Source organism: Eleutherodactylus coqui, chromosome 1, assembly GCF_035609145.1.
Source record: "Eleutherodactylus coqui strain aEleCoq1 chromosome 1, aEleCoq1.hap1, whole genome shotgun sequence".
Taxonomy (NCBI): Eukaryota; Metazoa; Chordata; class Amphibia; order Anura; family Eleutherodactylidae; genus Eleutherodactylus; species Eleutherodactylus coqui.
Window position 1 is genome coordinate 31,838,532 of NC_089837.1, and position 13,159 is coordinate 31,851,690.

The following is a 13,159-nucleotide window of genomic DNA, read 5'->3' on the forward strand; positions in this document are numbered from 1 at the left end:
TCAAAGAAAGATGTCAATTCCATTTCAGTGCCTTCCCAAATCAGGAAGACATCATCAATATACCTCCACCATCCACGTACATATTGCCAGGATGGGGAGGTATAGATCCATGTTGTCTCAACATAATTCATAAAAATAACCGCATACGTCGGGGCCACATTCGACCCCATTGCGGTCCCACAGCATTGCCGATAAAAGGCATTCTCAAAGATGAAATAATTGTTGGTCAAAATAAATTCAAGTAGGGTCAAAATAAATTGAATAGTGCCATTATTAAGCTCTGATTGGAATAATGGCACTATTCAATTTATTTTGACCCTACTTGAATTTATTTTGACCAACAATTATTTCATCTTTGAGAATGCCTTTTATCGGCAATGCTGTGGGACCGCAATGGGGTCGAATGTGGCCCCGACGTATGCGGTTATTTTTATGAATTATGTTGAGACAACATGGATCTATACCTCCCCATCCTGGCAATATGTACGTGGATGGTGGAGGTATATTGATGATGTCTTCCTGATTTGGGAAGGCACTGAAATGGAATTGACATCTTTCTTTGATGAATTAAATAATATACTCCCAGAACTCAGGTTTACCATGTCGACATCTACTACTGAACTCCAGTTCTTGGATGTACTTGTCATTAAAAAAGAAGGCCATTTGGAGACTGACCTCTTTACCAAGGTCACTGATAGGAATAACCTATTAGTCTTTGATAGCTTCCATCCAAGAAAGACAATAGAGTCCTTACCTTGGAGCCAGCTCCTTCGGGTGAGGCGGATCGTAAGCAATGAGAAAGTGAACGATCGTCTTGAGCAAATGTACTCCAAATTCAGAACGCGGGGTTATCCAGCGAATGTGATAGGCCCTTTAATGGAAAAAGCTCGACAATTTCCACGAGATCAGCTTCTCTCCCCGAAACATCGAGATACTGAAGTGTCTCGTATTCCCTTTGTATCCACCTATAGCCCGGCCAGTGATCAAATTATGAGAATTATCAGACGACACTGGTTATTACTCTCCAAGGGCTGTGGTAATGTCCCCGAATTTCGGTCCTTTCCGATTATGGCTTATCGACGAGGACGTAACTTGAAAGATCGATTAGTACGTTCCTACCTGTCAGATATTGGCCCCCCAAAACAAAGAGTCTTATACCCAGTGAAGACTGGGAATTTTCCATGTCTGAGCTGCACATGTTGCAGCAATATGAGTCGTGGCAACACGTTCAATCATCCAAGGACTGGGAAAAAGTTTTATATCCGACAGAGATATACTTGCAAGTCATCATATGTTGTTTACCTTATATCATGCCATCTTGTGTGTTGAGGAGGCATTACTATCTGTGTATTCTCATGAATGCATAAAATACAACTGCACCAAACCTGCTGCCTGACGTCTTTCTTACTATATGCATATCTTTGGGAATTTGGACTCGTTCCCGGTCTGGGCGTGCAGACAAGGCTGAAGGATACAGCTTAGGATTTTTTTCCCCCCCGAACTGGTAGTGGTGAGTGCTGCTGTTCAACTTTATTTACTTCAAATTGCTATGGATCCATCACAGCGTGCACCCCCAGGGGGACAAGCCTCATTATTTGCGGGCCTGGCTGATGGTGCACCAGGAGCCTCCTCTCCATTTATGTTTTCAGAAGCAGATGCAACAAAAATTTTGTCTGAAGTGTCTGTTGATACCTCATTCCTGTGTACTCCCTCTGCGGCTGTCTTACAGAAACAGTTTGAATCAGAACGAAAGCACATGATATCTTACAATCTCCACCTGGCCACCTTACACGAGTATTACCAGGCAAGGAGGATCCCACGAGGTTTGCGCTCGAGTATGAGACCCACATTACTTGCGGACAACTCGAGCTTCTGTGCTAAGTTTGAGGGTATTTTAAATAAATGCTCATTCGATCTGATGTTACTTAACATTGAATATTTATGTTCAGAAGTTAAAAGGAGTCGAGAGATTATTGGAGATATCGAATCCCAATTAAAACAACAGATGGGTGAAACCGACTGGCTACCCTACTCAACAAAGATGGATGCTCTACTGAGAAAATATCAGGAGGACATAGAGTCAACTAAAAGGATGAAGTGGTACCGCGACGCGGAGGATTATAAAAATAACAAGGTTTATAAATGGCAATATTCACGTGGGCATTTTTCTTCCAATCCCAATCCTAGGAGAAACCAACGTCGTGGACGGATGGGTGGACAAAAACGTAAAGGCGAATTCGGGTTCACATCTGTTGGATCCGACTCAACTGACGATTCATCAAGACCTGTCACGGAGAGAAATCCGAATACCGCACGTTTTTTAGGTCATCGCCCGCCGTCGAAATCACGAATAAATTTACACAACAGGGTGGAATCCGGAGAGGAGGGCGCAAGCACAACAGAGCGAGGAAAAGAGACTATGCAGACCCGAGCAACCACCAGGAGACTCCCGTAACTGGTGATCAATCGTTAGTGGTAAATATTTCTTCTATTACACTAACTGAATTGGAGATTTCAGTACTCTCCAAGGGTCTGGCGTTCTGCCCGAAACCAGCGGTAAATTGGTTCCAATTAGATGTAGACTTGGACGCCTTTATGAGGCGATTAAAACTTAAGACATTTTTTTCCACTGTACCATCAAATAGTGAGGTTGGCAGCACTCAGACTAATCCCCGTGAGGTGTTTTCCTCGAGGGAAATTGGTCTTCGTCCTGCAAGTCGTTTCGTACCGCCTTCCAATGACCATGTAGTTGAAACTTTTTCTAAATTTGTAAAGCAGGATGTTCATCACTTGAGATCTCATAGATTATGTAAACCCTGTCGCACGAATATGCACAAGGATGAATGGCTGGCGGTCAAGAATTTAAGTAAGAATCAATCAGTAATTATTAAACCAGCGGATAAGGGTGGGGCCGTAGTAGTAATGGACAGGTTTAAATATCTGAATGAAATTCGCCGCCAATTGAACGATGTCTCGACTTATGAGAAACTAAGACAAGATCCAACATTACGCTTTCAGATGCAATTACGGGTTTTGATTAATGAGGCGATCAATCAAGCTATCATTGATCAACAACTTGCGGATTATTTACTCATTGAATACCCTATTACACCCACTATCTACGTCCTACCAAAGATCCACAAGGATCTTGCAAACCCACCGGGTAGACCGATCATATCCGGTAGGGAGTCACTATTCAGTAACATCTCCCGTTTTTTAGATAGAGTTTTAAGACCCTTTGCCATAAGAGGCCTATCTTATATACGTGATACCAGCGACTTCTTAAACAAAATCAAGGAAGTTAGAGTGAGTGAACACTCCTTACTAGTTTCATTAGATGTGGTCTCACTCTACACTATAATAGCACATGACAAGGGTCTAGATGCAGTACGTGATTCCCTATTAAGCTCTGATTGGAATAATGGCACTATTCAATTTATTTTGACCCTACTTGAATTTATTTTGACCAACAATTATTTCATCTTTGAGAATGCCTTTTATCGGCAATGCTGTGGGACCGCAATGGGGTCGAATGTGGCCCCGACGTATGCGGTTATTTTTATGAATTATGTTGAGACAACATGGATCTATACCTCCCCATCCTGGCAATATGTACGTGGATGGTGGAGGTATATTGATGATGTCTTCCTGATTTGGGAAGGCACTGAAATGGAATTGACATCTTTCTTTGATGAATTAAATAATATACTCCCAGAACTCAGGTTTACCATGTCGACATCTACTACTGAACTCCAGTTCTTGGATGTACTTGTCATTAAAAAAGAAGGCCATTTGGAGACTGACCTCTTTACCAAGGTCACTGATAGGAATAACCTATTAGTCTTTGATAGCTTCCATCCAAGAAAGACAATAGAGTCCTTACCTTGGAGCCAGCTCCTTCGGGTGAGGCGGATCGTAAGCAATGAGAAAGTGAACGATCGTCTTGAGCAAATGTACTCCAAATTCAGAACGCGGGGTTATCCAGCGAATGTGATAGGCCCTTTAATGGAAAAAGCTCGACAATTTCCACGAGATCAGCTTCTCTCCCCGAAACATCGAGATACTGAAGTGTCTCGTATTCCCTTTGTATCCACCTATAGCCCGGCCAGTGATCAAATTATGAGAATTATCAGACGACACTGGTTATTACTCTCCAAGGGCTGTGGTAATGTCCCCGAATTTCGGTCCTTTCCGATTATGGCTTATCGACGAGGACGTAACTTGAAAGATCGATTAGTACGTTCCTACCTGTCAGATATTGGCCCCCCAAAACAAAGAGTCTTATACCCAGTGAAGACTGGGAATTTTCCATGTCTGAGCTGCACATGTTGCAGCAATATGAGTCGTGGCAACACGTTCAATCATCCAAGGACTGGGAAAAAGTTTTATATCCGACAGAGATATACTTGCAAGTCATCATATGTTGTTTACCTTATATCATGCCATCTTGTGTGTTGAGGAGGCATTACTATCTGTGTATTCTCATGAATGCATAAAATACAACTGCACCAAACCTGCTGCCTGACGTCTTTCTTACTATATGCATATCTTTGGGAATTTGGACTCGTTCCCGGTCTGGGCGTGCAGACAAGGCTGAAGGATACAGCTTAGGATTTTTTTTCCCCCCCGAACTGGTAGTGGTGAGTGCTGCTGTTCAACTTTATTTACTTCAAATTGCTATGGATCCATCACAGCGTGCACCCCCAGGGGGACAAGCCTCATTATTTGCGGGCCTGGCTGATGGTGCACCAGGAGCCTCCTCTCCATTTATGTTTTCAGAAGCAGATGCAACAAAAATTTTGTCTGAAGTGTCTGTTGATACCTCATTCCTGTGTACTCCCTCTGCGGCTGTCTTACAGAAACAGTTTGAATCAGAACGAAAGCACATGATATCTTACAATCTCCACCTGGCCACCTTACACGAGTATTACCAGGCAAGGAGGATCCCACGAGGTTTGCGCTCGAGTATGAGACCCACATTACTTGCGGACAACTCGAGCTTCTGTGCTAAGTTTGAGGGTATTTTAAATAAATGCTCATTCGATCTGATGTTACTTAACATTGAATATTTATGTTCAGAAGTTAAAAGGAGTCGAGAGATTATTGGAGATATCGAATCCCAATTAAAACAACAGATGGGTGAAACCGACTGGCTACCCTACTCAACAAAGATGGATGCTCTACTGAGAAAATATCAGGAGGACATAGAGTCAACTAAAAGGATGAAGTGGTACCGCGACGCGGAGGATTATAAAAATAACAAGGTTTATAAATGGCAATATTCACGTGGGCATTTTTCTTCCAATCCCAATCCTAGGAGAAACCAACGTCGTGGACGGATGGGTGGACAAAAACGTAAAGGCGAATTCGGGTTCACATCTGTTGGATCCGACTCAACTGACGATTCATCAAGACCTGTCACGGAGAGAAATCCGAATACCGCACGTTTTTTAGGTCATCGCCCGCCGTCGAAATCACGAATAAATTTACACAACAGGGTGGAATCCGGAGAGGAGGGCGCAAGCACAACAGAGCGAGGAAAAGAGACTATGCAGACCCGAGCAACCACCAGGAGACTCCCGTAACTGGTGATCAATCGTTAGTGGTAAATATTTCTTCTATTACACTAACTGAATTGGAGATTTCAGTACTCTCCAAGGGTCTGGCGTTCTGCCCGAAACCAGCGGTAAATTGGTTCCAATTAGATGTAGACTTGGACGCCTTTATGAGGCGATTAAAACTTAAGACATTTTTTTCCACTGTACCATCAAATAGTGAGGTTGGCAGCACTCAGACTAATCCCCGTGAGGTGTTTTCCTCGAGGGAAATTGGTCTTCGTCCTGCAAGTCGTTTCGTACCGCCTTCCAATGACCATGTAGTTGAAACTTTTTCTAAATTTGTAAAGCAGGATGTTCATCACTTGAGATCTCATAGATTATGTAAACCCTGTCGCACGAATATGCACAAGGATGAATGGCTGGCGGTCAAGAATTTAAGTAAGAATCAATCAGTAATTATTAAACCAGCGGATAAGGGTGGGGCCGTAGTAGTAATGGACAGGTTTAAATATCTGAATGAAATTCGCCGCCAATTGAACGATGTCTCGACTTATGAGAAACTAAGACAAGATCCAACATTACGCTTTCAGATGCAATTACGGGTTTTGATTAATGAGGCGATCAATCAAGCTATCATTGATCAACAACTTGCGGATTATTTACTCATTGAATACCCTATTACACCCACTATCTACGTCCTACCAAAGATCCACAAGGATCTTGCAAACCCACCGGGTAGACCGATCATATCCGGTAGGGAGTCACTATTCAGTAACATCTCCCGTTTTTTAGATAGAGTTTTAAGACCCTTTGCCATAAGAGGCCTATCTTATATACGTGATACCAGCGACTTCTTAAACAAAATCAAGGAAGTTAGAGTGAGTGAACACTCCTTACTAGTTTCATTAGATGTGGTCTCACTCTACACTATAATAGCACATGACAAGGGTCTAGATGCAGTACGTGATTCCCTATTAAGCTCTGATTGGAATAATGGCACTATTCAATTTATTTTGACCCTACTTGAATTTATTTTGACCAACAATTATTTCATCTTTGAGAATGCCTTTTATCGGCAATGCTGTGGGACCGCAATGGGGTCGAATGTGGCCCCGACGTATGCGGTTATTTTTATGAATTATGTTGAGACAACATGGATCTATACCTCCCCATCCTGGCAATATGTACGTGGATGGTGGAGGTATATTGATGATGTCTTCCTGATTTGGGAAGGCACTGAAATGGAATTGACATCTTTCTTTGATGAATTAAATAATATACTCCCAGAACTCAGGTTTACCATGTCGACATCTACTACTGAACTCCAGTTCTTGGATGTACTTGTCATTAAAAAAGAAGGCCATTTGGAGACTGACCTCTTTACCAAGGTCACTGATAGGAATAACCTATTAGTCTTTGATAGCTTCCATCCAAGAAAGACAATAGAGTCCTTACCTTGGAGCCAGCTCCTTCGGGTGAGGCGGATCGTAAGCAATGAGAAAGTGAACGATCGTCTTGAGCAAATGTACTCCAAATTCAGAACGCGGGGTTATCCAGCGAATGTGATAGGCCCTTTAATGGAAAAAGCTCGACAATTTCCACGAGATCAGCTTCTCTCCCCGAAACATCGAGATACTGAAGTGTCTCGTATTCCCTTTGTATCCACCTATAGCCCGGCCAGTGATCAAATTATGAGAATTATCAGACGACACTGGTTATTACTCTCCAAGGGCTGTGGTAATGTCCCCGAATTTCGGTCCTTTCCGATTATGGCTTATCGACGAGGACGTAACTTGAAAGATCGATTAGTACGTTCCTACCTGTCAGATATTGGCCCCCCAAAACAAAGAGTCTTATACCCAGTGAAGACTGGGAATTTTCCATGTCTGAGCTGCACATGTTGCAGCAATATGAGTCGTGGCAACACGTTCAATCATCCAAGGACTGGGAAAAAGTTTTATATCCGACAGAGATATACTTGCAAGTCATCATATGTTGTTTACCTTATATCATGCCATCTTGTGTGTTGAGGAGGCATTACTATCTGTGTATTCTCATGAATGCATAAAATACAACTGCACCAAACCTGCTGCCTGACGTCTTTCTTACTATATGCATATCTTTGGGAATTTGGACTCGTTCCCGGTCTGGGCGTGCAGACAAGGCTGAAGGATACAGCTTAGGATTTTTTTTCCCCCCCGAACTGGTAGTGGTGAGTGCTGCTGTTCAACTTTATTTACTTCAAATTGCTATGGATCCATCACAGCGTGCACCCCCAGGGGGACAAGCCTCATTATTTGCGGGCCTGGCTGATGGTGCACCAGGAGCCTCCTCTCCATTTATGTTTTCAGAAGCAGATGCAACAAAAATTTTGTCTGAAGTGTCTGTTGATACCTCATTCCTGTGTACTCCCTCTGCGGCTGTCTTACAGAAACAGTTTGAATCAGAACGAAAGCACATGATATCTTACAATCTCCACCTGGCCACCTTACACGAGTATTACCAGGCAAGGAGGATCCCACGAGGTTTGCGCTCGAGTATGAGACCCACATTACTTGCGGACAACTCGAGCTTCTGTGCTAAGTTTGAGGGTATTTTAAATAAATGCTCATTCGATCTGATGTTACTTAACATTGAATATTTATGTTCAGAAGTTAAAAGGAGTCGAGAGATTATTGGAGATATCGAATCCCAATTAAAACAACAGATGGGTGAAACCGACTGGCTACCCTACTCAACAAAGATGGATGCTCTACTGAGAAAATATCAGGAGGACATAGAGTCAACTAAAAGGATGAAGTGGTACCGCGACGCGGAGGATTATAAAAATAACAAGGTTTATAAATGGCAATATTCACGTGGGCATTTTTCTTCCAATCCCAATCCTAGGAGAAACCAACGTCGTGGACGGATGGGTGGACAAAAACGTAAAGGCGAATTCGGGTTCACATCTGTTGGATCCGACTCAACTGACGATTCATCAAGACCTGTCACGGAGAGAAATCCGAATACCGCACGTTTTTTAGGTCATCGCCCGCCGTCGAAATCACGAATAAATTTACACAACAGGGTGGAATCCGGAGAGGAGGGCGCAAGCACAACAGAGCGAGGAAAAGAGACTATGCAGACCCGAGCAACCACCAGGAGACTCCCGTAACTGGTGATCAATCGTTAGTGGTAAATATTTCTTCTATTACACTAACTGAATTGGAGATTTCAGTACTCTCCAAGGGTCTGGCGTTCTGCCCGAAACCAGCGGTAAATTGGTTCCAATTAGATGTAGACTTGGACGCCTTTATGAGGCGATTAAAACTTAAGACATTTTTTTCCACTGTACCATCAAATAGTGAGGTTGGCAGCACTCAGACTAATCCCCGTGAGGTGTTTTCCTCGAGGGAAATTGGTCTTCGTCCTGCAAGTCGTTTCGTACCGCCTTCCAATGACCATGTAGTTGAAACTTTTTCTAAATTTGTAAAGCAGGATGTTCATCACTTGAGATCTCATAGATTATGTAAACCCTGTCGCACGAATATGCACAAGGATGAATGGCTGGCGGTCAAGAATTTAAGTAAGAATCAATCAGTAATTATTAAACCAGCGGATAAGGGTGGGGCCGTAGTAGTAATGGACAGGTTTAAATATCTGAATGAAATTCGCCGCCAATTGAACGATGTCTCGACTTATGAGAAACTAAGACAAGATCCAACATTACGCTTTCAGATGCAATTACGGGTTTTGATTAATGAGGCGATCAATCAAGCTATCATTGATCAACAACTTGCGGATTATTTACTCATTGAATACCCTATTACACCCACTATCTACGTCCTACCAAAGATCCACAAGGATCTTGCAAACCCACCGGGTAGACCGATCATATCCGGTAGGGAGTCACTATTCAGTAACATCTCCCGTTTTTTAGATAGAGTTTTAAGACCCTTTGCCATAAGAGGCCTATCTTATATACGTGATACCAGCGACTTCTTAAACAAAATCAAGGAAGTTAGAGTGAGTGAACACTCCTTACTAGTTTCATTAGATGTGGTCTCACTCTACACTATAATAGCACATGACAAGGGTCTAGATGCAGTACGTGATTCCCTATTAAGCTCTGATTGGAATAATGGCACTATTCAATTTATTTTGACCCTACTTGAATTTATTTTGACCAACAATTATTTCATCTTTGAGAATGCCTTTTATCGGCAATGCTGTGGGACCGCAATGGGGTCGAATGTGGCCCCGACGTATGCGGTTATTTTTATGAATTATGTTGAGACAACATGGATCTATACCTCCCCATCCTGGCAATATGTACGTGGATGGTGGAGGTATATTGATGATGTCTTCCTGATTTGGGAAGGCACTGAAATGGAATTGACATCTTTCTTTGATGAATTAAATAATATACTCCCAGAACTCAGGTTTACCATGTCGACATCTACTACTGAACTCCAGTTCTTGGATGTACTTGTCATTAAAAAAGAAGGCCATTTGGAGACTGACCTCTTTACCAAGGTCACTGATAGGAATAACCTATTAGTCTTTGATAGCTTCCATCCAAGAAAGACAATAGAGTCCTTACCTTGGAGCCAGCTCCTTCGGGTGAGGCGGATCGTAAGCAATGAGAAAGTGAACGATCGTCTTGAGCAAATGTACTCCAAATTCAGAACGCGGGGTTATCCAGCGAATGTGATAGGCCCTTTAATGGAAAAAGCTCGACAATTTCCACGAGATCAGCTTCTCTCCCCGAAACATCGAGATACTGAAGTGTCTCGTATTCCCTTTGTATCCACCTATAGCCCGGCCAGTGATCAAATTATGAGAATTATCAGACGACACTGGTTATTACTCTCCAAGGGCTGTGGTAATGTCCCCGAATTTCGGTCCTTTCCGATTATGGCTTATCGACGAGGACGTAACTTGAAAGATCGATTAGTACGTTCCTACCTGTCAGATATTGGCCCCCCAAAACAAAGAGTCTTATACCCAGTGAAGACTGGGAATTTTCCATGTCTGAGCTGCACATGTTGCAGCAATATGAGTCGTGGCAACACGTTCAATCATCCAAGGACTGGGAAAAAGTTTTATATCCGACAGAGATATACTTGCAAGTCATCATATGTTGTTTACCTTATATCATGCCATCTTGTGTGTTGAGGAGGCATTACTATCTGTGTATTCTCATGAATGCATAAAATACAACTGCACCAAACCTGCTGCCTGACGTCTTTCTTACTATTTATAAAACAACGCGGTCTGACTGGGGCATGCAGACACCTTGACAGAATGAATAGTGTGTGGCACATAGGTTTCCCATTGCTATGCCCACGTGTGCAGCTCCTGAAGGACGTGGCACAGGATTGGATTTCTCATTGCTTCTGTACAGCATTGTGGGCTATCGCCCCGCCCCTTTTAAAGAGGGTCGCTGCCTAGCCGTGCCAACCCTCTGCAGTGTGTGCCTGCTGTTCCTCCTCATGGCAGATGCACTTATAAATAGACATGAGGGTGGTGTGGCATGAGTGCAGCTGAAGGCTGCGCAGGGACAATTTGGTGTGCGCTGTGGACACTGGGTCGTGCAGGGGGGGTTGGGCAGCATGTAACCCAGGAGAAGTGGCAGCGGAGTGTCATGCAGGCAGTGATTGTGCTTTGTTGGAGGTAATGTGGTGCTTAGCTAAGGTATGCATTGGTAATGAGGGCTTTTCAGAAGTAAAAATTGTTGGGAGGAGGGGGCACTCTTGCCGCTATTGTGGCTTAATAGTGGGACCTGGGAACTTGAGATGCAGCCCAACATGTAGCCCCTCGCCTGCCCTATCCGTTGCTGTGTCGTTCCCATCACTTTTTTGAATTGCCCAGATTTTCACAAATGGAAACCTTAGCGAGCATCGGCAAAATACAAAAACGCTCGGGTCGCCCATTGAATTCAATGGGGTTCGTTACTCGAAACAAAACCCTCGAGCATCGCGAAATTTTCGTCCCGAGTAACGAGCACCCGAGCATTTTGGCGCTCGCTCATCTCTAGTGCCTACCCATTGACTGCTCCATTTCATGTGCTTACTTTGAAGCATTCAGCTCTATTTTGTAGTGGGTAGTGAGGGACTCCACTGGGCTTAGGTCAGTCATTCATTACTTGGATGACTTCCTGTGTATAGGGCCAGCAAGGTTGCCAATTTGCGCAACATTGTTGGGATCGATTCAATGGGTTTCTCGGCATTTCGGGGTGCCTTTCGCACCCGAAAAAAACAAAGGGCCCACAACCTGTTTGAAGTTTTGGGGCATTACCATTGACATGGTTGCAATGGAGTGCAGACTACCCAAGGACAAAGTAGCAGATTTAAAGGTGGAACTAAACAGAGCAAGGGTAGTGACCAAGGTCACGTTGAGGGAGCTGCAGTCGTTATTGGGCAAGTTCAATTTTGCTTGCCGAATAATGCTGATGGGGCGGATATTTTGCAGGAGGTTAGTATCGGCCATAAAAAGGATTTGGCAGTGTGGGTGTCGTTTTTGGAGAAGTATAATGGACGGCCTGTAATGCTGGAGGAAGTGGTAGACAATTTTGACTGGGAATTGTTTACTGACGTGGCAGGGAGTGCTGCTTTTGGTGCATATTTCCAAAGCCGTTGGTGCGCGGGTAGTTGGCCAAACGAGTGGTTCTCTTCGGGTTTGGTTAAAAACTTGGTACTGCTCTAACTGTTCCCTATCATAGTGGCCGTGGCATTATGGGGAGAACATTTTAAGGACAGAAAGGTACATTTTCACTGTGCCAACTTGGGGGTTGTGCAGGCGATAAATAAATTGTCTGCCTCTTCCTCTCCAGTGGTGGCCTTATTGCGCCACTTAGTACTGGAAGCGTTGCCTTTGAACGCGTGGATAGTGTCGGTACATGTACCAGGGGTAAACAACTCAATTGCGGATGCTCTTTCTCGTTTTCAGTGGGAGTGATTCTGGTTGTTGGCCCCAGGAGCAGAGGAGGAAGGGATGACTTGCCTGGCACATATCTGGAGCGTGGTCAGTGAGCAGTGGGGCACTTGATAGGTGCCTCGCTGGCTCGGAGTACATGGGCTACCTACGAGGCAGCTTGGTTGGAATGGGAAGAGTGGTTAAGCAGTTTGGAAATGTTAGCACTGAGGAGGATGCAGCAGGGGCGTTGTTAGGGTAGTTAAGGGAAGGTTTGGAGAAAGGTTTGTCAGTGGCTAGGGGTAATAAGTTTATGGGTGGTGGCTTTTGGCGCAAAGCTGAAGGGAATGACAGACATTACTAAGAATTTTTTGGTAAGGCAGGCGCTAAAAGGTTTTAGAAGGGGAAGAGGGGGTACAAATATGCGACGACTGGTATCTTTTGCGATGTTAGAAAAAATGAGAAAAGTGTTGAAGGAGGTATGCAACGATGGTTTTGAGTGTTCACTGTTTAAGGCGGCTTTTTCATTGGCATTTTTCGGGGGTCTGCGAGTGGGTGAACTGGTTTCGCCCAGTAAGAGGATAGGTGGGGGTTAGCAAGTGGAGGATCTTAAGTTGATAAATGGGTGGCTAGAATTTTTTATCCGCCGCTCCAAGACGGATCAAAAAGGGAAAGGTCGTTGGCTAATGGTGGGGCAAGTGCGT

General features: G+C 43.9%; 3 protein-coding genes across 3 annotated transcripts; all 3 read left to right on the forward strand.

The window, feature by feature from the left end:
- Nucleotides 1–2,274: 2,274 nt before the first annotated feature.
- On the forward strand, nucleotides 2,275–4,458 carry LOC136611384 (uncharacterized). The gene is made up of 2 exons (XM_066591002.1): nucleotides 2,275–2,475; nucleotides 2,776–4,458. Exon 2 carries the CDS (start codon nucleotides 2,830–2,832, stop codon nucleotides 4,456–4,458), a length of 1,629 nt encoding a protein of 542 aa, XP_066447099.1. The 5' UTR covers nucleotides 2,275–2,475; nucleotides 2,776–2,829.
- A 946-nt stretch (nucleotides 4,459–5,404) lies between these two features.
- LOC136611448 (uncharacterized) lies at nucleotides 5,405–7,588 on the forward strand. Its single transcript, XM_066591122.1, has 2 exons — nucleotides 5,405–5,605; nucleotides 5,906–7,588. Exon 2 carries the CDS (start codon nucleotides 5,960–5,962, stop codon nucleotides 7,586–7,588), a length of 1,629 nt encoding a protein of 542 aa, XP_066447219.1. The 5' UTR covers nucleotides 5,405–5,605; nucleotides 5,906–5,959.
- A 946-nt stretch (nucleotides 7,589–8,534) lies between these two features.
- On the forward strand, nucleotides 8,535–10,718 carry LOC136611522 (uncharacterized). Its single transcript, XM_066591226.1, has 2 exons — nucleotides 8,535–8,735; nucleotides 9,036–10,718. The coding sequence occupies exon 2, from the start codon at nucleotides 9,090–9,092 to the stop codon at nucleotides 10,716–10,718; it is 1,629 nt and encodes a 542-aa protein (XP_066447323.1). The 5' UTR covers nucleotides 8,535–8,735; nucleotides 9,036–9,089.
- Nucleotides 10,719–13,159: the final 2,441 nt, after the last annotated feature.